Source organism: Mesoplodon densirostris, chromosome 1 (genome assembly GCF_025265405.1).
Source record: "Mesoplodon densirostris isolate mMesDen1 chromosome 1, mMesDen1 primary haplotype, whole genome shotgun sequence".
NCBI classification, from domain to species: Eukaryota; Metazoa; Chordata; class Mammalia; order Artiodactyla; family Ziphiidae; genus Mesoplodon; species Mesoplodon densirostris.
In genome coordinates, this window is record NC_082661.1 from 107,668,403 (window position 1) to 107,693,160 (window position 24,758).

The following is a 24,758-nucleotide window of genomic DNA, read 5'->3' on the forward strand; positions in this document are numbered from 1 at the left end:
GGAACAAATAAAGGGCCATTAACCCAATCTCTCATTGCTCATTCACAATTGGTACCTACCATCAGCTCTGCACTGGCCAGGGCAGTGATATATTTAACACTGTCCACTGGCTCCCCTGGTGCCCCCTTTCCGGGGCAGCCTCATTTTCCCCAACCACAGGTGAAGAGGTTGTGTGCAAACTGCGTATTTACCAGTGTGCGCCTGCTCATGGGAGACGCACACATCCTGGCACTATCCTCTTCCACTCACTCATCAGTGCAGACAGATTCACTCAGGAGTGTCTGCCCTCTCCCAGGTGGGGAGACTTAGTGAAGAGGCTGGGCACATAGCTGTCACAGGCCCTCTCTCTGCCTGGCCCTTGCCCACCACTCCCTGATACCTCTGTGAGCTGTGCCCTGGGAAGGCAGGGCTCTTTCCTGTTCTATTCACTGCAGCTCATGCTCACAAAGCCCAAATATTCGATAGCTGTTAAGCCAAGGTATATATATGCCATACGGAAAAACTGACTTGGAAAGATGCAGAGGAAAGGAGGCCAGTGTCAGGGCGTGGGTCCCGGGAATGGCAGATAGTGATGGGGGCCACACTGGGGCCTCTGTTGTTGCTCTGTAAGCTGCATGTTCCATGCAGATCCTGGATTGTTAATTGTCACAAATGGAAAATGGAGCATAGAGCCGGCGACTTTGGGCGTCTCTTGAAGGCTCTGCCCTGGAGGAGGAAATCACCGAAACTGCAGCCTCTTTACAAACTGACAGGGAGAATCGTGCTGCAGGAGGGGAGCACCCTTGACGGAAAGGGGTGGGGGTCCAGCGTGCTGGAGGAGGGTCTAGACCCAGGAGTGGGCACAGCTGCACCCTGGAGAGTGGGCCAGGGGTGGTGGGGGCATCCCTGCACGCCATGTTCGTGCATCTCTGGGTGGAAATCAGCAAATCTTCCTGCAGCGCTGCAAGTTCCCAGGAAAAGAAGAAGTGAGCTGTCTGTGCTGCCCCAGCACACGCCCTCCTCCTCACATGCTCTGGCTCCGCCTGGTGCTGCCCCAGCTCCCCTCTGCTTTCACACCCCAAGCGCAGACAGGCCAGCGCCCTCTGTTCAGGGTTGCTGTGAAAATGAAATGAGTGGGCACACAGCAGGAACCTGAAAAACCTACCTGTGATTACTATGGCTGCCGAAGGTTTGCTAGTATTGTTAACACTCGGGAGAAATTTATCATGAGGATTATTTGGCCAGGGGAATAAACAATCTTATGGCCTTTGATGCATAATTCCAGGTATCTTCCAAAAGGACTGTGCCAGCGTGTGGTCCCAGGACCGTGCGGTGCTCGCCAAGCCTGGGCTTTTGGCCCCTCCCTCATCATGTATAAAACCACACATTGTTATCTAACTGAAGTTCCCGAACCACGAGCAGGAGCGAGCACTTCCTGTTCTTTCCTTTGGCACTTCCTCCTTTAGGAATGTGTCTACGACCTTCCTGAGTCCTGCTTCCTGCTGACAATTCTCACAGAAGCTGTTACCAGCGATCCGACAGTGACCCTTGTCGCTCTCGGAAATACTTTTTCATTTCACTGTTCCCATACTTGAGTTTTCTAAGCCTTCACTGACAGAGAGTAAAACTTATGATATAGCCAAATGTTGGTCTTTTCTGTCCTAGTTTCTTCTCTGTACTTCAATCCTCTGTATCTGCTATACTTTCTACTACATTTCCCAGCCACTCGTAAGAGGCCTCAGAGGAGGCTGAAGACTCACCTACAGGCTCCAATCAATGCAGCTGCCCTTCCTGGGGGCGGGGAGAGAGGAAGGAGGACAGAGAAGGGCGGAAGCACAGAAGGCAAAGCCACTCTCCCAAGGGCTCCTGGACACATGCCCTGCCAGCCTGTCACCCCAGCCTTGCACCGTCGGGGACAGGGCAGCGAGTGACAAACTACATCCTGCTGCAGTGATCATTTTAAAATTCACAGGTTCTCAAACAGGAACACTTACAGTGATTCAGCAATAAAAAACCAAACTATCAAGCTAGCTTCAAATAAATTCACCTCTCAATGTCAAATCATGGGTTAGTTTTCTATTTCTTCAGACCTCAAATACCATTTCTATTCTGAATATGAAAAACAGGCCTATGGAGGGTCTGGCCCGAGGCCACGGCTTATGCTCTCACCTGGTGAGCCAGTGCCCCAGGTCAGGCCGGTGGGCCCACTGCACACCTGTCTGGTTCAGTGACCGAAGCAGCCGGCAGCAGGTCAGAATCACCCACGGGCTGGCCAGCACCATCCACCTTTCAGGGCCTCTGAGCGCTTCCAGGGGAGAGGGGTGCTTGGACGCTCTGTCGAGCTCCCACACGTCAGGGCCAGTGCTCTTGCCCTGTGGGGCCGCTGAGACCCCGTCAAACTCCTCTCCCACGTGCGGGCAACGCTGAGGCGCACAGTCGTCTCCCAGAAAGCAGTTTCTGTAGATTTCGTGGCACAGAGCTAGACACAGCGTGTTGACGAGGAAGTACCATGTCTGGTGCTCCTCTTCGATGAAGCTGCTTGCGCCCAGGCTCAACATGTGGCCCACGGTCCCCAGCAAGATGAGAAGATCTAACTCCGACCACCTTGAGTTGGATTGAGGTGGATTCTGTAAAAAGGAAAATGTATTTTGTAAGGGAAGAATCTGAACAGCGCATCTTCTTGCTGCCCGAGCTTATAGCTTCCGCTCACAGAACCTAACCTGCTGTGACAGACACCTGCTGCTCCTCACGCCCGGCACGCACTCGTCCCTGTCCCCCCGAGCACCGCCAGGAGGACGTGGAAACAGCAGGGCAGTCCTTCCCTGGACTGCAAGTCCTAAGCTGAGTGACAAGGAGACTGAAGATGTCTGGACCCAAACCATCTCGGCAGTGCCAGAGCTTGCAGCGCTCGCCCACCAGTCCCAGGCCTGTCCCTTCTTGCACCGTCCTTGCCCTCTGAGCCACTGCCTGCTACTCGAAACCAAAGAGCCCCAAGGGTATATTCCACCAAACCAGACACCTAAGTTCTCCAAGAACTTTCCAGAAATCCAGAGAGTTTCCAGTACAACGGTTGGCATCACAGTACTTGCCCTTAAATACACTAATTTAAAGCATTTAAAGTAAAATGAAGACTCAATGGCCGTCATTCAATACTATTCAATATTTGTTCTACTAACTGTGTGCAGCGAGTACATGACGAAGCTTGCTACTCTGACCCTGGTCAGGCCCTGGAGAACCAGACTGCTCTAGGGAAGCCCATGCTCCAGCGGGGAGAGGTATGTGTGCTAAACGACAACACACAGGTTGCGGCGGGGTCGGGTTGGGGGGCGTCTGTGGCCCTGTGATGAGGAGCTGCACTGGGGGCCTGGAGTCACTGCACTGGGTCCCTCGGGCTCTGCACACTGTGGACCAACTGGGACTGCCCACCTCTCTCTCGCCACCCTGCCACCACAATCAGCTGATGAATGAAGGTGTCAGAGGCCAAAGGCTTGCAAGAATTCTAAAGGAAAACATCAGTCTAGAACAGGAAAGTGTATTTTATGAGGCAGGATGAGGACGGGGTCTCTCTCCTCTTGACCCCCTGTCAGCCAGCTGCCTGTCCTTCTGTGCCAGCCGCCTGTCCTTCTGTGCCAGCCGCTCTGCACAGTCCCCTGGTTACAGTCCCAGGGACCCTTTCTTTCTAACTGAGAAGGAAGGCATGAGACCTGATAGCACAGGTCTGAGCGTGTGAAGTCGGGACGCTCAGGGAGCCGGGAGACCAGCCACTGTGAGCACGTCCTGTCGGCTCCTATGAAGGGTGGGCCCTTTCCTCAGCTCCCATCAGCACCATGCCTGGTACACACCAGGGGCTTAACCCGCGTCTCATCAGCTGGAGTAACAAGAACAGCCTATCTGGAAAGCCAGCCTTACCTTACTCAGACGCTTTCCACTGGCAAACATCCTGGTGAGAGCAGATATGACTGCGCAGAACAGTGTGGAAATCAGCACCATCACTCCGCCTGCCGCCAGCCATGGGAGGCTGCACAGGTAGCACGAACTGCCCGAGGAGGTGCACACGACGACGTGGAGCGCTGCAAGAACCAGGAGCAGCAGGTAAAAGAGCAGAGAGAACACGGGCGACAGCAGAGGAACGTCCAGCTCGGCCTTGCCCCTCAGCGCCTGGGGGACGCTGAGCAGGAGCAGGGCGAGGACCTGCAACAGGAAACAGCAGTGGTGTCCGTGACATCAACACACAGGGGGCTCTCCTTTCTCTTTTTTAGAAATACTAGTACTCTACATCCTTTAAACTACCAAATCCCGGCCGAGCTAGCTGCTCAGTTTAACAGCGGAGCCGCAACACTGCACAGGCAGCCATACCTCCAGGACCAGGACGGTCCCCACCGCCATGGAGTAGACGTCATACTGGGCTGCTTGTCTGCTCAGGGATAGGCTCAGGGTCCTCAGCGCGTCCAAGTACTGCCTGCGAACCTTGCTTCCCAGGTTGGAAAGGACTTCTGAGTTGTTCTCCTCCAAGTACAGTCTGATCCAGTTCCCGTGCAACCTTTCTGACACTTTAAACTGCTCAAATCCAGGCTCTGACAAGAAGAAAAGGCAACACACATATATCACCGACATGCACGCACATGTGTAATTGTAATCTCAGAGTCCTCAGTTATTCATGGCACATGGTAGAGCCTGACACCTAACCAAGATGAACTCTGGGGGTGGGGGTAGCCGCCAACACCTCCGGTAAAACCCCAACAGATGAAGCCAGCCCGTCCTCTGCCGTCCTTCCTGCCAGCCAGCCCTCGGTGCACGCCACGGACAGCAGCGTCTGCCCGCCGCTCGGCCCCTCCTTCTCTGCCTCCCGCTTGCCGCCTCCTCCCCCTTCTCTCTCTCCACTCTTCTTCCTCAAGGTGCAATATAAAACACCCCAGAAATGCACTGCACGAGAAGGCCCTCAGTTCTACAAAATCCTTCCGACTCTCACGCTCTGGGTGAGGACGGGGCAGGCAGTGGCCTGACGCCTGCTCCACCGCATCCCCCTCCCCGAGGCAGGCCGGCCCCTCCTGCCTTTCACCGTCAGCGCCCCTCTTTCACCTGCTTCCCTTCTTCACCAGTCTTCTTTGGGAAGGGATGGCAGTCTCCCAGCCCTCCTACCACAATGCTGAGCTATGTCTCCCATGCACCACACCGGCTGAACGATCCACGGCCGACATAAAGCCAGGGCTGCGTGATGGCTCGTGGATGGAGCCCAGCCCCGGCTGCAGCTGGCTCCCCACTGGGGATGACAGTGGCGTGCCGCCCAAGGCCAGGGGGCTTGCCTTCCTTCCTTTCAGGGCTGGACCAGACTCACCTGTAACTCGGCTGGTCGGCAGAGCAAGAACTTCTTTTCCGAGACTCCCTGGTACTTAACATGCTCTTTCAACTTCAAGCAGAGCTGTTCCAAGGTGGTCTGGGCCATGCCTTTCAGGGGCCTTGGCCCAGCCCACCAGCAGTGCACTCACCCCGCCTTCCCTGATCATAGCCCGGCAACCTCACAGCACAATCCCTGAGCGTGGGCCCCGATGCCTGCAGCCCCACCACTGCTGCTGGAGCCAGCTGACCCGTACCAAATGCTGGTGGCAGGCACGACCCTAAGCCCTCACTCAGGTCCTCTCCCCGTGACCTATGGGACTGGAAAGGTTAGACACCCATTTCAGAGAGGAGGCAACTCAGACACCCGCTCATGGGCAGGCAGGTGAGAGCTGGGGTCGAAGTCTGGATCCAAGCTGGTACCCGTACTTGCTACATTCCACCACCCCAAAGTCAGACATGGGGGCACCTGTGCACGCGTCCAAACAAAAATGGGCTGAACACTGACTACATGCTAGATGCATCAGGATAGGTCCTGCCAATGTGGGTCTGTGATCCAGCAGGGTTGTCACACATGCGTGCAACTACAAATAGTGAAAAATACTACGGAGGGAAAATATACTATAGACGGAATAGTGAGAGACCCTTGGTAACGGAAAGGGAACTGACTTAAGAATGGGGTTGAGCGTGGGGGACAAGGGAGGTCTGACAGTGAAGCTAAAATGTAAAGGATGCCCAGGAACTAACCAGTGGAACAGGTAGAACAGCATCCAATCAGCAGGAAGAGCACACGCAAAGGTCCAAAGGTGATAATAGCCCCCACTACAACCAAAAAGTGGTCAGACGAGCGAGTTGCATCAGACTGGGGTGGATATCATGGCAGGCCTTGACATCTATTTCCCTGTCAGACATGTACCCAGCTTTGCTTCAGGAAACACTGTCACTAATGGTGCAGACGACGGGCATCCTGGATGGGGGTGTGAGGCCCTGGGGGTGCTTTCTCGTTCCGGGGACTGCCCTCTGTTCATGTCACAGGCTCATTACGGCCACAGCCACTGCAGTGCTCAGTCCTCCCTACTCTGCTATCCCTGAAATAAGCAAACGACCCCACTGTTTTTTGGTTTTCGTTTTTATCAGTTGTTGGTATAGGAGAAGGGACACATGCTACCAACAACAGATTTGCAAAAGCTACGAAACTCATACGTTATTTGCCTCTGGTCTGCACTGAAATGTGCACGGTGGTCGGGCCTCACCTTTGACAGAGTTGCTGGCGGGGCTGTCTCACGATCTAAGAGCTGATGCTCCCCATGCCCTCCTGCCATTCAGGACATCTGGTTCCCAACCACTCCCCGCTGGCAGGGTGTGTCTTCCACAACCAACTCAACGTCAGTTTACATCTCCCCACAAACTCACAGGCATTCACTCCACTGGGCAGTATCCCACCACTTCAAGTAGGAAAACCTGCCAACATCCCATCAAATGTTGCCTCAAACTGGGAGGTGACCTCCTCTGCATTTCCCAACGAGCCCCAGCACCAGCGTCAAATATTAGCCTTGACGTCCCTGGATGGGTCAGAGTAAACTGATTGAAAGTATGGTCCTGGGGAGCTGTCCTACCAAGATATAAACACCCTCTAGTTTCTCGCAGCTTAAAACTAAGGACACGCCCCGCTTGGGCCCCATCCACCTTAGATGCCAGACCGTTGCCCTGTCCCTGGTCCTCACCTGCACCCACGCCAGCCAGGCTGTCTCCACGTGAACCGCTCTGTCAGCAAAGTTGCTGAGACCTCACCTGCCATATAAGCGGACAGTTCTCAGTTCCTCATTTTAGTTTTGGCCACACCGCGTGGCTTGCGGGATCTTAGCTCCCGGACCAGGGATAGAACCCACGCCCCCTGCAGTGGAGGTGTGGAGTCTTAACCACTGGACCGCCAGGGAAGTCCCCTCAATTCCTCATTTTATGTTACCTTGAACCCCATTCAACACATCTGCTCACTCTCTCCTTCTTGAAATTCTTTCTTTACTTGGCTTCGTGGACACTGATCCCGCCCCGGCCCCCCAGCATACACACAAGCACCCTGCCTTGCAAGCCCTCTCTTCCCACAGCCTTCCCCACCTCAGTGATGGTCACTGCATCCTTCCACTGTTCAGCTGCAAACCCCAAGTTGTTCCTTATGTCGCTGGATTGCTTCACCTCACATCCAGTGCATCAGCCAACCTGCTTGCGCTGCCTTCAAAACAGATCCAGAACCAACCATTTGTCCCGGATCCCACTGCCTGGGCCCTTGCTCCCTCCCTTTGCGCTGAAGTAGCACACCAGCCTCCTGGCTCTGCTGCAGCACAACACAGAGCCCTCCACACGGGCACCTGAGAGAGCCTCTGAAAATGCAAGTGGAAGGTTTCAGCTCTGCACAACACCCTGCAGGAGCTCCCCACTTACTCAGAATGGAAGTGAGAACCCCTTCAACGTCCAAAAGGCCCTCACCCCTCAGACCTCATCTCCTTCTGCCTTCCGCCAGTGCCAGCCACTCGGGCCCCTGGTCACTCCTTGACTGTGCAGGCACATCCCCACCACAAGACTCTGCGTCTGCCGCAAGGCTCCCTCCCAGGCCAACCTGCCCCAGTGGCCCTCGCCCACCTGCATCCCCACCCTTCCCTGGTTGAGCCTTTTCCTAAGGCGCCCATCACTATCTGACATCTGTTGTTGCTTTTCTCTCTCTCCCGCTCTGGATGATAAGCTCCACGAGGGCAGAGCTCTCCTCCTGCTGTGTCTCTAGTGCTTTCAACAGCCCCTGGCCAAATAGGAACTTAGTGAAAAAAATTCAGCACTTGCTGAATAAGTAAATTTATGAAAGATTTTGACTTACATGGTTGCATCTGTGGGTGTTGCTAATGGTGATAGTCAGGGTTCTAATAAAAAGGAACACACAGTCAAAGACTGCTGTAGTGCACACCACGGGAACATCAGGAAGACATCAGGCGCAATGGGAACACACACACAGCATAACAGATGTTAGCAGCTACTAACTGGCTTACCTTTTTTGTATGATGGAACATTCTCCTGCAACAACTTGCTAAGCTGTACTGCATTTAAATGTAAAAATCTCAGTTGTTCCCTCATTGGTTTTCCTTCTACAACTGGGAATATAAGACTGCCGATGCTGCTCTTTGGAATCGGCAGACCAAGCCCTATTGATAGTGTTGCAGCCAAATCAGTCTGTTGAATATACTTTGGATGTCTGACGTCACCTAGAAAAAAGAAAACAGTTTAAGTGACAGGCTCTAGGACACGTGTGATGGTAGTCACTCTTGAATTTGACCTTCTACAAGTAATGTAAGTCAAACCACCCATCTCTTCAAACTGTCCTGTGTAGATTCAGACAGAAACCACATCATTGGTTTTCACGTCAGTAAAAACACTGAATACTCATTTTTTGCGGAGCCTGGTGCCTCCCTAAAAAGCAGCACACAATACACGGGAGAGGCACTAACGCAGGAAACTCAACACCACGCGAGTTTCAGAACGTGGGGTGGATGGCGAGGGATGTTCACTTTGGTGAGGTCAACGGTCACCCTGCTGAACGAGGGTGAGGGTGGATCTCTGGCGGCCCTGCCCCGCTGCAGTCAGAGCAGTCCACGCAGCCCGACAGGGAAGCTGATGCAGACTTCTCCGCGCATCCTGAGCAGCAGCTGGTGCCTCTACTGGGGAGAGCAGAACAAGGCTGGGTCCAGCTGGGTCAAGTTCCATAACCAACTCTGACAAGCGAGACACAACCCACCAACAAGTCCAAGGCCCAGCAGTGGCTGGCCAGCCTCCGAATTCCTGCCAGGAGAACGGGTGTGACGTCAGGACACTGGGCTCAGGCTCCTGCTGTGCCACCATCCAGTGGGAGGCTTTGGACAAGAAACTCAGAATTTTGTCATCTGTAAAGAGAGCATCTGGCCCACAGACCTCAGAAGCTACAATGCAGGTCTTGGGGGCTGAGGGGTCACCAGGAGAGTCTACCCGGGAGAAGCAGTGCTGGTGCAAGTCTCTTAGATACTCTAGTGTGAGTTTATAAAGGTTTTACTTTGATTGTGGCAATTTCTGGCTGTATACAATTTTTCTTTTTAATTTGATGAGATGTATTAATCTTTTCTTGACCAACCATTTACTGATGGCTTCTGGGTTCACTCAGAAGAACATTTCCACCCAACAGTATTATTTGTTTTCTTCTAGAATTTTCTTACATTAGGTGTTTTGATCTGCAACAAAACAAAACCCAAAAGAAAAACCCCACCTTAAATTGCTTTTGCTCTGATATTTGTGATGGTGCTGGTCTTGTGCTGAGACTACCGAGGGTCTCACATGATACTCTGTCAGATCCGAGGGTACTGACAACCATGATTCTAAGCTCGGGAGGAAGACAGTACAGGTGAAAGATCTCAGGAGGCAATTTTACAGCAGTGAAGTGAAGTGCAAGTTATCAATATGAACTCAAGATCGATTTTATTTTAAAAAGATTTCCTCACTTTGTACAGAAATGAGTAAGTCAGTATGCATGAGCGCTGCTAGCTGTGAGACGGTGGTCCTCAAAGACCCCTTTCCGCTGAAAGGAACCAGGGCATCTTGGAGAAGCAGCTGATTTCAGGTCCAGGGAAGGGCTTGTGCACAAGTGGCTGGGACACCTTCTCAGACTAGACAGCAACAGAGCCCTCAGAGATACTAAGGCCTCTGGGACCGTAAGGTCAGAAGGACTCAGGAGGTCATGTGAAGATGCTCCCAGTTTCCAAAGATGGGACAAACTGAATATTAAATAATATTAAATAGTATCTATAGTGAATTGAAACAAATAAAGTAAGCTTAAATCCATGAGTTCAAAATGTCCCAAAAATAAAAATAAAAACTCATTGGTCATAGTTGAAGCAGCTAGTGAACTCACAGTGAGCTAATTCACTGATTTGAAACTGGGAATTAATTGGGAAGAATAAGCCATCATTTACCTCCTCTCTCTTATATAAATGGTAATGCTGGGTAACCAAAAAGTAGATGGGGGAAGATTCTCTTTACTGAATTATTTTGGCTAATTAATAGGAAAAAAAAAAGGACTTACAGAATTAAAACATCACTATTTGTAACCTCTAGTGAATTAGTGGCCCTAGGTGTTCACCAGTGGCTACTGACATCACCACACAGCAGACAAGTCGGACACTCTGTGCTTCCTGCTAGAAAGAGTCTGGTCCAAATCAACCAAACCAACAGGATCTGAATCTGCTCATGACTCCAGGTCAGGTGGGATTTACCAGATGAGCAAAGAACATGTTAGCAGACAATGCAGAAAGAGACTCCACAGGACAACTACCCAGGTTCTTCAACAGATAATCATAATAAAAGAGGATGGGGGTCTTCCCTGGTGGCGCAGTGGTTGAGAGTCCGCCTGCCGATGCAGGGGACGCGGGTTCGTGCCCCTGGTCCGGGAAGATCCCACATGCCGTGGAGCGGCTGGGCCCGTGAGCCATGGCCGCTGAGCCTGCAGGTCTGGAGCCTGTGCTCCGCAACGGGAGAGGCCACAGCAGTGAGAGGCCCGCGTACCGCAAAAAAAAAAAAAAAGAGGATGGGGGTGGAGACCTATAAATTAAAAGAGACTTAGAGACGTATCAACAAGAACTGACATCACTTTAAAAAGAATGTGGGGAATTCAAGCCTAAGGATGCTCCTGAAAACTGTGAAGGTTTTGGAGGTAAGCAACTAAGAGGAAGCTGGCAGCTTCATGAGAGCAACAGGCTAAACCACAGTCCGGCTGGAAGTTTACCAGAGAGGATCACGGAGAAAAGACAGCTAAGAAGGGCTCCCCTGGCATCAGAACAGACTCAAAGACTGGCCTCGAAATGACTTCTGCAAAGTGGCCCAAATAGGATGAGACCAGACTGCAAAGCACATTGATTATAAATTGTCGAAAATGAGACAGCAATCATCCTGCAATGAGGGGAGCCAACAGCCGGGTGGGTGTGGCAGCAAGAGAGGCAACAGCTTAGAGCCACCACAGAAAGTGACCGTCACAGAGCTCCGCTGGCTCCCAGGGCACGGTGCCCTCACAGGAACGACAGCAGACTTTACACACGGGGGTCAAGGCTTCCCTGGAGCAGTCCAGCCAAGGTACTCAACAAATCAACACGCAAACAATGACAACAGGCCCTTGGAGGGGAGGGGAGCAGTAGCTAGAGTTACTGCAATATAGTACTTAATGTTCAGTTTTCATCAAAAACTCCAAGCAATTATGCCAAGAAACAGGAAAGTACAATTCAAAGAGAAAAAAAAGCAGGCAACAGAACCTTCCTGGGAAGGGCCCAGATGTCAGAGTTAATAGACAAAGTCTTCCAAGCAGTCATCGTAAATTTGTTCAAAGGACTAAAGGAAACTATGCGTAAAGAAGTAAAGGAAGGTATGATGACAGTGTGCCATCCAATAGAGATTATCAACAAAGGGACAGGAATTATAAAAAAGAACCAGATGGGAACTCTGAAGTTGAGAAATATAATAACTAAAATGAAATATTCACTGTAAAGACTCAATAGGAGATTTTCAACTGGCAGAAGAATCAGCAAATTTAAAGACAGACTGATAAAAATTATGCAACCTGAGAAACAGACAAAAAATTTTCCAAATTTGATGGGAAACATCAAATCGACAGAACCAAGAAGCTCGATGAACTCCAAGTTGGACAAACACAAACTAACAGACATAATAAAAATGTTGAAAGACAAAGAGGGAAAGAAGGAAACCTAATTAGATTAATGGTTGCTTTCTCATCAGAAACCAGAGGCCAGAAGGCAGTAGGACAGCATATGCAAAGAGCTGAAAGAAAAAGACCAGTCAACCAAGAATCCTACATCCAGCAAAACTACCTTTCAAAAAATCAAGGTGAAATGAAGACATCCACAGACTAAAAAAGCAAAAAAGACAATTCATTGCTAGCAAGCCTGCCTTACGAGAAATACTAAAGGAAGTTCTTCAGGCTGAAAGCTAGTGACTCCAGATGGTAATCTGGATCCAGTCTAAAAAAAAAAAAAAAAAGCAAAGAGTATCAGAAATTATAGTTATAAAAGACAACATAAATACATATTTTTTCTCTTAAATTTCAAAGCAATTATATAGAACCATATATATGTATATATAAAACCATATATGTGTGTGTGTATACATATGTATATGTTGTCAGCCTACAACATATAGAAATGGAATGTATCTGACCACAGCAGCACAGGGAAAGAGAAGTGAAGCTGTACTAGAGAAAGAAAATAACACCATAAGAAAATACATGTCCACACAGAAACTTGTTCATAAATATCATCAACAGCATCATTCATAATAGCCAAAAAGTAGCAATAACCCAAATATTCATCAACTGATGGATGATGGATAAACAAATGTGGTACATCTGTACAATGGAATATTATCCAGCAATAGAAAGGAATGAAGTCCTGACACCTGCTACAATGTGGATGAACCTTGAAAACATTACCCTAGTGAAAGAAGTTGGTCACACAGACCATTTACTACATGGTCCATTTATTAAAAGACCATTTATACACTACATTTATTATATGGAATGTCCAGAAGAGGCAAATCTGTAGAGACAGGTAGATTAGTGATTGCCAGTGGCTGGGGGTGGGTGTGTTACTGGGTTGGGGGAAGTGGGGGTGACCACTAAAGAGGTGATATGTCCCAAAACTGACAATGACGATGGCTAACCAACTCTGAATGAACTAAAAGCCTCAAAAAATAAGCGTGATGAGAAGACAATATAGCTATTCTTAAAGCAAACAAACAAGTAAACAAAATAAGAAAGAGCTCAGACTCACTGTTGGCACTGAGGTCAGCCATGTGAGCATCCCATGCAGGCAGCTCCTATGCACAGCCGCCCTGGCCCTTCCTATCTGAAGATGTGTCAGGCCTCCCAGGGAGGAGATCCTTAAATACCCATCTGAGCAATGAAACATCAGCACTTTAGTTAAAAATAACCCTAACAGGGCTTCCCTGGTGGCGCAGTGGTTGAGAGTCCGCCTGCCGATGCAGGGGACACGGGTTCATGCCCCGGTTCGGGAAGATCCCACATGCTGTGGAGCGGCTGGGCCTGTGAGCCATGGCCGCTGAGCCTGCGCGTCCGGAGCCTGTGCTCCGCAACGGGAGAGGCCACAACAGTGAGAGGCCCGCGTACTGCAAAAAAAAAAATAATAATAACCCTAACATTCCTATAATAAAAGCACGCCAGCTTAGTTGTCTCTTTTCCCCCCAGACTATAAGCTCCCTGTCTGTAGTGCCAGCACAGTGCCTAGCCTACCGTGGGTGCTCAGTACCCCTCTGCTGAATGGGTGGACAGACGGATGGAGAGGGTGTTTCTGGCCTGGGGTTCTCACTGAGTTAGAGGAGCCCCACGGGACCCTGCTTTGGGTGTGCAGAGCGGGAAAGCTGGGTGTATGAAGGCCAGTGCTCTGATGGGCACCGTGTGCACTCACTGGAAGGCAGGCTCCAGCTGGGCACCCAGGAAAGGCTCAGGTTACAAGAGCCAAAAACTTATACCTTAGGAGGTCAGACATGCAAGAGGAGGCAGTGCTGTAAAAAGACGAAAGGAAACAGGTGGAGCTTCTTCCTCAACCAATTCCCACTCAAGTGGAAGATTTATTCACTCCACAAATTTTTTCAGCGTCCATCAGGCAATGTTGAGGCCCAAGGCATACAGTGAAGAATAAAACAGACTCTGCTCTGCCCAAGTGTAGCTCACAGCAAGGAGAGAGATGGACGCAAACCACGCGATTCAGGCTGTGATTACAAACCACGCAAAGGATGATAGTAGAATATACGAGCACTGTGAGACGACCGGAAGGAAGGCAGTTTAGTTTTTTGGTTGAGACCACGGACGACTGTATGAGCAGGCTGAGGTGCTGAGAAGCACGGGGTCCGGCAGGTGAGGAAGAGTTACCACTTGGAGGTCCCGCGGGAGAAGCCAGGATTCAGTGAGTAATGGGGAATGTGGCTCAAGACAAAGCCGTGAGGTAGGCGAGAAGTCTCACGTAGGATTTTTACTGTATCCAAGGTTCAGCTACTGAAAGGTGGCGTGTATGGGAGCTGGGAGCCGGGACGGTCTGGCTCATGTGAGGAGCAGGGAGAGGGCAGATCAAGGTGGACGCCCAGGTTTCCTACTTGAAGGGCCGCGTGAATGGCGCCGTCTGTTGACGGGGAAATAGGGAGGGCAGATTGCAGGTGAAGTCACATTTGCTTGGTCTGTGGAAGATCCAAGTGGAGGCATCAGTAGGCAGTGGAGTAGACAGTCTGGAGGTTGGAAAAGAGGAGATAGCTGGAGGGATAAATCTGACAGGTGTGAGCCTATTCATGGCATCTAAAACCATGGGAGTGGATGAGATCATCTCAGGAGTGGACGCAGAATGAAACAGAGGCAGTGCAGTAAAAAGGCCGGGGCAAGGAGGCTAAGCCTGCAAAGACTGGACAGCAAAGTGAGAGGTAGAGGGAAACCAGAAACGTGGAGGTCCCAGGGCTAGGAGTCAGCACTGCCGAGCGGTGCTGAAGGGTCACCTGAGGGAAGCCAGTGTCCAGGGTGGAAACAGCTGGTAAGCTGGCTGCCTGCGTGTGATGACGTGAGGGGGCAGAGGCCGTGCACAGGTCTGTGCTGGTCGAGGGCACCGGCGTGTCGGGGCTGGAGAGCTGCGGTGTGTCTGAGCGCTGAGCGTGGGCCCTCAGACAGTCCTACTCAGTCCTACTCCTGTGGTTCTCGTTGACGTTGCTGTTCAAGATATAGTCTCAAATAACGGATACTGTTTCTTAACTTTAAATTTTTATGTTTCTTTCAATTCATACATGCACTTCAGATGTCTCTAAGCCACTGGCACTTTTTATGAACAGTTCCAGATATCGAGGCAGTGACATTCATAGCACACACTTCCCAAAAAGAACATTTGTATTTTAAGAATCGGCAAGAAACGAAAACTCCAAATCCTGACTGGCCCTTGTCCCATTATTTTTCATTCTCACTTTGTCCACGGTTTTTTTTTTAAACTTACACAGCTTCCAAAAATGGTTAAATGGTTTTTAAAATTAAAATGAAACTACAGAAAGCAAAGAAATAAAGTACAGTTTTAAAGTGTTAAACATTCCCAAATTCTCACCAGGTTTCCTTTCAAATGCAGAGCTGATTAAGATCAGAGCAGTGTTTACTTCCTCCACAGAAGAGGCTCCATGACCTCCAGCTTCAGACATGCCATGATCACCACAAAGAACCAGCAGATTGGGTAACAGAGTCTCTCTCTCCTATAAGGTAAAGGAAGTACATTTCAGCTGAACCCAGCCTGGGGAAAAGAAGATCATGTGTTCTCAGATTTCAGCTTTACTTTGTAAACAGTAGCTCTACCTAAATTTTTTTTTTTTAACCTATGAGCTTATAGCCAGATCAAACGGTCAACGTCGAGTAATGTCATAAATAAAACAAATGGAATCATATGGAGGTCACAGAGCACAGGAGGGTTGTGTTAGGCCTCTCAGGGCAGAGAATCAGGGTTTGGTTTCTGTCTTTGCCATTTCCAACCTATGGGAGCCTGGGCACATTGCTCTTCATGCCCTAGTCTCCTTATCTGTCAAACAGAGCTGCCCCTGGCCCCTGGGGCTCTGGCCAGTGGCTTTTGCTGCCCTTGCATGTACCTGACAGGCTCTGACTTGCCCTTGCTGCTTTTTCACCTGGAATACACCTTCACAGATGGCGCATCGACACCCCTGCCCTTCAAGTCTTGGCTCACATCTCCCACGTCCTTAAGGACGACGGCTCTGACCATGCAGTTTAAAACTACAGCTTTTCTCTCAGATGTTGTGCCCTCCTCCTGCCCTACGTTCTGCTATGGCACCAATCACTGTCTAGAATACTTATGTACTCATTGATTATGCTTCGTGTTCTTCCCTCCTGGCTAGAGATTAAGCTCCACAAATGCCCAGACAGGAACAGTGACAGAGAAGGCCTCCAGGAAACATGAGCTGGATGAACAGGTAGAGATATTAAGAGCCGCTATTCTGCAGGGCTGCTGGGTATGGTGCCCGGCACAGGGCACGTGCTCTGTAGGTGAAGGCTGCTTGAGTGATGGTAGATATGAAGCTCGCACAAGGTCACTCCAGTTCACTTTAGAAGCTACATTTCTTCTAGGAAACATTGGCACCTTGACATTCTAGGCCCACCTCTGAGAGCAGAGAGGTGTGGATCTTCATCACGACGCTGTCCATCTCACTGAGCTTGTGCCCGATCAGCGGGCTGTTGGGCCCAGAAACGTGGCCGATGTGGTCCAGCCCAAGGTAGTGGAGGATTAACACATCCCAATCCCGCCTTTTTAATACTCTATCCAAATGTCTTGTAACATTATCATCCACCTTTAAAGGGAAAAAGAGTACATATGAATAGCCTCCCTAATTTCCCTGGTGTTCACTCTTCAAGGAAAAGTGATTATGGTCATTTTAAAATCTACGGGCTGATTTTAGGTACTAGGACTCATGGGAGTTTGAAAAGACCGAAACCAAAACCAAAACCAAAACACCAAACAAACCAGCCCCCCAAATAAAAACTGTCTTAAAAAATGTTTGCATTAGATTAAGCTTTCACTAATACTGTTTTTATGTCTCTAATTTATGGATAGAACATATTATAACTTAAACGAACAAAGGCTGTTCTCACAAAACAATTCTTCAGGATCACTACTGGAGCTTAAACTAAAGCTGACCAGATAACCAAGTTACATGGGTGCCAGGTTGCTATGAGGCAAGTGAGGGCTAAGGGCAGTTGGCTAAAACAGGACAGTGCCCAGAGTTCAAGAAACCAGCGGGGTGAAGCTGGGGACGTCTGCCTGTGTCCTACGAGAAGGCTGTTTGGGGAAGAAAGAGACACATGCTCAGCGGTTCCCAGCCACACAGCCCCTGACAGAGCCACTAGCCAGGTCAGCCCTGACCCCTCCCTCCCACTGGAGAATCTACTACAAAGACAAGTGCTTCTGAGCCGTCACACACAGGGTGGGCAGTGACTGCTGTGTCTACACGGTCAGCTTTGGCAAAGGGTGTCGGTGTGCACAGGACAGCAGGCGCTCCCCTGGGCCAAACGGGTCCATCCAACGCCAGCTCAGAAGCACGGTGCCTTTGCCCTGTGGGCCTCCCTCTGCCCCGGGGCCAACACGGGGCGGGGCGTCTAATCTCCTTGTAGGAGGCTGCAACCCAGCACAGGGCGCACAGGGCCGACGCTCTCCGCACCAGGTAGGCTCGCCCAGCTCATGTCTGCCGTCATGCTGCCGCCCTCGCGGGAGAACAGCAGCAAGGCAGGATCCCAGGCAGAGCGTGGGGACCTCAGGCTCTGCCTCACAGACTCTGCCACCCCATTCTGTCCACTTGCGAAGGCCCCACTCACCTGTCAAAACTCTGGCTGAGCGGCTCCTCCTGGGAAGCCCTTCCCAACCCCCGGTACCCGTCAACGGGTGCTCACCTGGTCTGGGCTTTGGGCTCAGAGAACTATGCTCACAACTGCGTTAGGGTTTACGGTCCTGGCTTGTAGCTCATTACGGGAAGGAACAATGTTTTCAATCTCTCCATACTATTTTCAGTATATTGATAAAAGCCACATAGAAAACAACGTTGCCTCTAAGTTAGAGGGTACCAGGCTCTGTCTCATAGGATATATTTTTCTTAAAAACTGACCTCTGTATAATCTGATACAAAAAAAGAGGTTGTTCCATCATATTCCACAAAATGCTTTGGGAATAACTTCACCCATGTTTCATCTCCGTAAAAGATGATTCTTTTCCCCGCTGCTTTTGCTCGTGTGATCACGTTGTCTTCCAGCAGCGTGGGAGAATTGAGGTTCCTGACGACATCGATGAAGCCGGGGAGGCTCCCTGTCATCAATGCCTGCAGAAGGAAGCATTCAGGAGTCAGACCACAGAATCCAAGCACAGCGTGGGAACAGGCACCGAAGGTGATTCCAACGAATGGAAGAGGCAAGCATAAAGCTAAAGCAACACCAGTGCTGAAGGCTGGGTCAGTATTAGGACAAAGGGGGAAAAGCTACACAGATTCTTGGCAAAACCAGCAAACTCAGTTAAGTGAAGAACTGACCATATTTCAGCCGATGAGAGGACAAAGGAGGCCGTGGGGCAGCTGGACGGCTGTGGTCAAAAAAGCAGTCATGGATAATAAGAAATGAAACAAATGGCAAAGGGTGGTATGCAGTCTGTATACCCAAACCCACCGTCAGGTCCTCATCTAAGCTTCAGATCTGCTTCATGTGACAAGCAAACTCCACACACTGATCCTGAAACCCAGCAATTCTACTGTCCACCCCCGAGAGAAAGAACAGCCTCCCACACACCCAGGGAGGAAAGCGGTCTCTAAACAGGAACTCTGAGGAATCCTCACAGTAAACTCGCCCAGGGATGCTGGTGGGGCCACCTCCCCGCCCCACTCAGCACCATCATTTCTTGGAGGAGCAGGTGGGTGTGACATGTCTTCACACCTTTCTGCTATAGAATTAGGTCAACCACCTCCCTCATTTTAGCAGAATCTAAATGGGTCGTGGGTCTCCGTGATCTGGAGTTAGCTGACAACATACAACACTGGCATCCAGGGACCTGTGCAAAGAAAATAAAGAGGAATCTGGACAATGCTAACAAGTATAATAATTTTGCCAAGACTTCTTTAACAGCAAAGTAACGCAAAAATGAGTTAATCTTGGACTTTGAGAATGAGGAGCTTGGCAAACACTCTACCTGAAGAGCAACAATAAAACTGGATAAAACTGTCAAAAGCAACCCCTTCAAGACTTTGAAAACTCAACGAAGATATACACAAATTGAAATGTTCTTATCCAAAACACTTCCGCATTTCGGTAAGAACTGAGTACCTATGGTGTTTTAACATGGGCTGCTCCCCTCCCGCACACCCAGTTCTGTGACGTGGCAGCCATGAGGACCAGGAGGGGCCTGACCAATTTGGCACTCCACGGAGAAGCCCCATGCCAGGGACAAGGTGAAATCAGGGAAGGCCAACATCACAGCTACCTGAGGCTTCAATGCTGGTTGTCGTAAGACACAGGAAAAAGTCTGGAAAGGGGGTCTGGGGAATGGGACAGCTGCGGTAGGCTTCTGTGAGCTCCCACGTGGTCCTGGAATCTGGAAGGCTGTGTGCACACATAGGGTGAGTGTACACTCAGGAGAGAACAGAGAGGGCCTAGTTGCCTGGTCCTTCCAGCTGAACACGAGGCCCTGCTCAAACAAGGTGAGAGTCAGGGAAGACTCATAAACTGCCTGAAGATGAGCTGACGGCTGGACCCACATGCAAAGACCCCCTGTAGAGAGTGGAGGCCACACCTCAAGGTGTTTAAGCACAACCTGTGACCAGTCATTGGCTCACCACTCAGCCATCCTGACCTGGCTGCCCCTCAGGAAGAGTGGCTTAAAAAAACCCCAGGAATTTTAAAAAAACACAACAAGCAGAGACATCAGTGAGTATACATTTCAGGACTTCAGGAGAGACAGACTCTCTGTGATCTGTGTGGATAAAACACACAGGAAGAGGGAAGTCGGCTCAGATGAGGGTGAAGAGGTAAACGGGGGAAGACCATGCACCCTGAGGCCTGGGTTAGGAGGCAGAGTGTAAGCCACTGGAGGACTGTTGGGACTAGAGCAGAGCAACGTGATCTGTTTGGACAGGTTCTGGGTGAGAAGTGCTGGGAGAGTTTTACAGTCCAGGCTCACACCATAGCAGACTGGACTACAGTGGGGGTAGTGGAGGTGCTGGCTGAGTCCAGTTAGTCACATAAACAGTATACAGAGATCTGTTCACCTCGTTTCTTGTGAGGAGTGTTATCATCAACCTTTCAACTTTTACAATATGATAGACTCTTTAGTTGTCTTTAATCTGATTACTAGTACAGTTAAGAATCTTTTCCTATGCTTACTGGCATATTTCAATTCCTTTCTATGTGGATTTCTTTATATCCTTTGTCCAGCTGCTACTGGATTGTTGCCCTTGATCGGATCCTCTTTACATATCATGGGGTTCACATCTTGTTTGTTGTGTTAACTGTAAATAATTTTTCCATTTATTGTCTGTCAGTTGACTTTGTTTATAATGTCTTCCACCACTTTGGGTTGAATCTGTCCACCCTTTCCTCTGGGTTTTTATAAGGCACTTCCCTCCTCTTCACACTAGTTTGGGTTCACACGGACATTTTTAAGAAAGGCAGGGACTACCTGGTATCCCCTTCACCCCAGGAAACATGTAGGCAGCAAAAAAGTTGCAGCTGAGAGCCCAGGAATTTTAAGTGAGTGCTTGCCTGTCATCTCCTTGGAGGTTTTCCTGGGGTTGCTGTGGTCTTGGGAACAGTAGTTTCCTGACTTCTGAGAATTAAGGAGGGTTCTGCAGAGACTACTGAAAGAGAATTTGACCTGGTCACCTTATTCTGTATAACACAGTGTTGCTGTATAACACAGTGTGACCAACCGAGGCTCTGGAACTAGGCAAACATAAGGTTATGCTCGGTTTCTGATGCCAGCTGTGAGATTTCACACTTCAAGTCTGTTTCCTCACCTGGGAAATGGAGAAGAGAGTGGCACCAACATCATGGAGCTTCCACGGGGCTGTGGTAAGAGTGTACAAGACAGTGCCTGCACCACGGGTACACCACAGCCAGTGGTAACTGCCGCTATTACAACTATAAATTCCCAGGAAAAGGAAAGGCATTCAAAAATCAGTTACAACCTTTTAGAAGGAAGCTACTGCAGCATCTTAACATGTGAACATGCTACTAGAGACATTAGTCTTGAAATTTTAAAACTGGTGTCTCGTGGCAATTGTATCAGCACCTCCAGATGAACTAAGTCCCTTCCTGGGTGGAGGCAGGGCAGGGGACACACTCCTTAGCCAACACTACCTGATCCTATCAAATTCCAGAGCAATGTAACCCTAACTCCAGGATGGACTTCCTATATACTAGCTCCTCCCTGACAGAGAATGAGGAGCAAGAACCTGCAAAGGACCCAAAACAAAACACTGGTTTGGTAAAATGAAACAAACTGGAGAAGGGAGGACCACACCGGCCAATGTGCAAGACTGAACAGAACCTGGAGCCATCACGCCCACTTATATTTTTTCTTACAAATCTGCCCAGATTCCTAATAACTCTTTTCTTATCAGAACAAAGAAGGAATGAGTTCCTTCCACACTTCTGACAGGACAGATAAAGAAAGCAGTGATCCTCATGGTCAGAAGCCTGGATGCCCTTCTTCCAGCTTCCACAGGACTTGTTTCAGCAGAATGACTGCACCCCAAAAGGCTGTTCCTAAGCATCCTGACTACAGGTGGCCTCCCCCACTCCCCATCACTCTCTATCACATTCTCCCCCTCAATTTCTTCCATAGCATTTATCACCTCCTGAAACAATTTTGATTATTTATTTGTATACTTACATATTTTCTGTCCCCTCAATTAGAAAGTAAGCTTCATGAGGACAGGACAGTTGCTGTCTTGTTTTTTCACTGAATCCCTCTTATCTAGAACAGCACACAGTACATATAGATCCTCAATAAATATTGAGTGAAGGACAAACCACATCCAAAAGTGGCAGAGAGAATGGGAAACTCAAGAAAAAAAATCAGTAAAAGATGCGGCATGAACCCCTTCAATCCCAGACTGCTTTACTCATCTAGTAAACATTTGTTGAGTAACTACTAATGCCGCCCCCAAGCTTTAAATCCACAAGTGACACCTTCTCACCAACTAATAAGGTGTCCCACGATCATCCACAGATGTAAGGTTCAGCCAGAGACTTCTACACCGTACCGGCCTGCAGTATATTCACAAACTTTTAAGCTCCTCTGTCCTTTTCTGATCCCACTTCTTTACTCAATCTTCGGGTCTGAGCTTGAATGCAATTTCCTCAGACAGGCTTTTCTGAACCACCCCAGTCTAAATTAAGCCCCCAACCAGCACTGAACAGCACGCTCTGTTCTTTTTCATTATGCATTAATCACACTTTGTAACTGCACATTTACTTGTATGTTCATTTGTTTAATGGCTATGTCTCTCATTAGAGACTGAAAGTTCCATGAAGGCAGAGATGTTATTTTCAAAAAAAACCTTGTTTTTGAGCAAATCAATAAACCTTTACTCTTTTCTTTCCCCACAGTTCTTAAGTAAAGCATATGTACTTCAAAGGCACTCCCACTAGGCTGAACACCTGAAGGAGGTTTATAGAGTAAAAACAGGTATCTGTGAGGCCAGATCATGTTGGTTTGGTCACTGTGTATACTAAAATTTTGTACAAGTTATTTAACTTATCTGAATTTGCTTCCTCATCCATAAAGTCAAGTGATTGAACTAGATAACCCTAGAGGCTCCTCCCAGAATTCTAACTGACCCACTGATGATTAAAGAAGATAACAGGTTAGCAAGGAGCATGGTTTCTCCTGGATTAGATTGGCCTAGATGATCTGGCTCTAAATCTGTTATGCTTCCCATGAAGCATGAGCTTTTGGCTACCTTAACAGAGGGCATAAATCATGGGTCTTAGTTCCATCCTATCTGGGAGGCTTTTTCAGCATTCTATTGCCCCAGCCAGGTTGACAGCACCAAACTAATTTCCACTTAGTTAAAATTGGGACTCCAAGTAACAGACTACAGAGAGCCCCTGTAAACCTCTGAAAGAGCCAAACCATGATCTATAATACATTAAGTCAAACTGTTTACCTTGATTCGAGGCATAGTAACTGTAGGTGGCTTTGCTTCAGCCACAAAACTGTGAGATGATCCTTTTTCCACAAGATAAGTTGTGTAGGGCATAAATTTCACACCCTTTGACCCAAACACAAAGTCATCTCTCAAGGCGTCTATCAGCATAATAACAACTTTACTGAAGAGAGGTGGTGGGAGCTTGGTCCAGTTGGAAATGGCTCCTAAGAGTGTTTGAAAAAGAAAAAGAAAATTGAATTTAGCCTTTATTTAGCATTCAAGCACCTTATAATCTAGTTTCTGCTTACTTCTCCAGCACATACTCTGTCACACCTACATATCCTGAGCCAAAGAAAAAGGCCTGTTCTTGGGAAACAACGCTGGGGTCAGGGGGTGGGTAACAAGTAAGCTCAGGGAGCCCTAATATTATGTAGTGAATTACTCTTAGCATGATGGGGAGTACTGGCACAGGGGAGTCCCTTCGTGAGTATCCTGGAATGGGACATTAGGGAGATTGACCTAAAACACAGTGTTGCAGGTAAGGGATGGGCGAGCATTTACAAACTGTCTTTCCATGGTTAGTAGCTGGTATTGTGTGGATTTGATCCAAAACGTGAGTTCCTTTACCTAAGATATACTGTTGGGTAGGTGAGGGCTAGGAAGTGGCCTAGGCAGGGAGGTCTTAACTACTGGAAAAAACGGGGTCTTGGAGGAATGCCATAGAAGAAAACACGAGAGGTCGGCAGCCATCTTATCTGTTGTGTCTTCCTGAGCAAAAAGGGTGCCTGGAACAGGGAGTGACCCAAACATCTGCTCAGGGAAGGGGGTTGGGGTGTCACGGGATGAGTAGAGCTGGGGAGACGCTTACTCTTACGGGTATGGAGACCTTACTTTGCGGTGACCAGGGAGGAGGATCTTAGTAGGGCTGGTAGTGGTGCTTGCCACAAACTTGTAGGATACATAAAAGGAGGCTGGAACGGTAAGAAGGGGACCCTAGGGGGTGGGGACCAGAATGGAAGAGACCACCCGGGAGCCGCGGGAAGAAGTCCAAGAGGCGAGGCTCATAAGGAGGGTCCTCCGGGAAAAGTGGGGCCCGGGGAGCAGAGACGCCCGGGGAGCGGTCCATACCAGCCGAGGGTTCGGGCGCTGGGGACTCTGTTTGCTGCTCCGTCCCGGAAAAGGAACAAACGGGAGCCGGGAAGAATCCCCGGAGGAAAAGCGCGACCCCGAGCACCTCCATCACTACGCAGCAGGCGGCGAAGGTCCCGGAGCCCAGCCGCATCGTGCCCACCCGCCGGGCCGGGATCCGGGCTCCCGAACTCCAAGTCACGTCTCGCCCCAAAGCAGCGGCTTCCGCCTCCAGGGAGCCGCCTCCGAGCAAGCGCGAACGGGAGGTCCAGACAGGTGCCCGGCGCCCCCGCGTCTGCCGTCGCGCCGGAAATACGCGCCAGGGTCCGGGCGCTTCCGCGGCGGGGCGGCCCTGAGCTCACGGGCCCCTCGTGTACTTCTGGGGCGTCTGCCCGCCAGACACCGCTATCACCTTGTTAAGGTCTCAGCCCCTCTGGCTGTCTCGGGTTGATGGAGTCTATGCTGTGTGCCGTGCCTCTTGCCAGGAGCTGTCACACATTTTGCCGCGTTTGCTCCTCAGCAGCCTGCTGAGTCAGGTGCCATCGCCCTGAGAGCCCTCGTGTGTTTTGGGCAGGTCT

At 49.7% G+C, this 24,758-nt stretch overlaps 1 protein-coding gene across 4 annotated transcripts in view; it reads right to left on the reverse strand.

Annotated features, from left to right (window-relative positions):
* The window catches only part of PIGG (phosphatidylinositol glycan anchor biosynthesis class G), a 37,921-nt gene extending 13,447 nt beyond the window's left edge, over positions 1–24,474 (reverse strand). For 3 of the 4 annotated variants that reach the window (XM_060107453.1, XM_060107455.1, XM_060107456.1), the window contains exons 1-9: positions 24,181–24,474; positions 23,071–23,276; positions 18,025–18,234; positions 16,528–16,716; positions 15,474–15,615; positions 8,349–8,561; positions 4,336–4,553; positions 3,889–4,170; positions 2,149–2,606 (exon numbers count right to left, since the gene is read on the reverse strand). In XM_060107453.1, the coding sequence (XP_059963436.1) occupies positions 2,149–2,606; positions 3,889–4,170; positions 4,336–4,553; positions 8,349–8,561; positions 15,474–15,615; positions 16,528–16,716; positions 18,025–18,234; positions 23,071–23,276; positions 24,181–24,334 (2,072 nt within the window). In that variant the 5' untranslated portion in view covers positions 24,335–24,474. The remainder of the gene's footprint in view (positions 1–2,148; positions 2,607–3,888; positions 4,171–4,335; positions 4,554–8,348; positions 8,562–15,473; positions 15,616–16,527; positions 16,717–18,024; positions 18,235–23,070; positions 23,277–24,180) is intronic. The other variant, XM_060107454.1, reaches the window with a different exon arrangement.
* Positions 24,475–24,758: the final 284 nt, after the last annotated feature.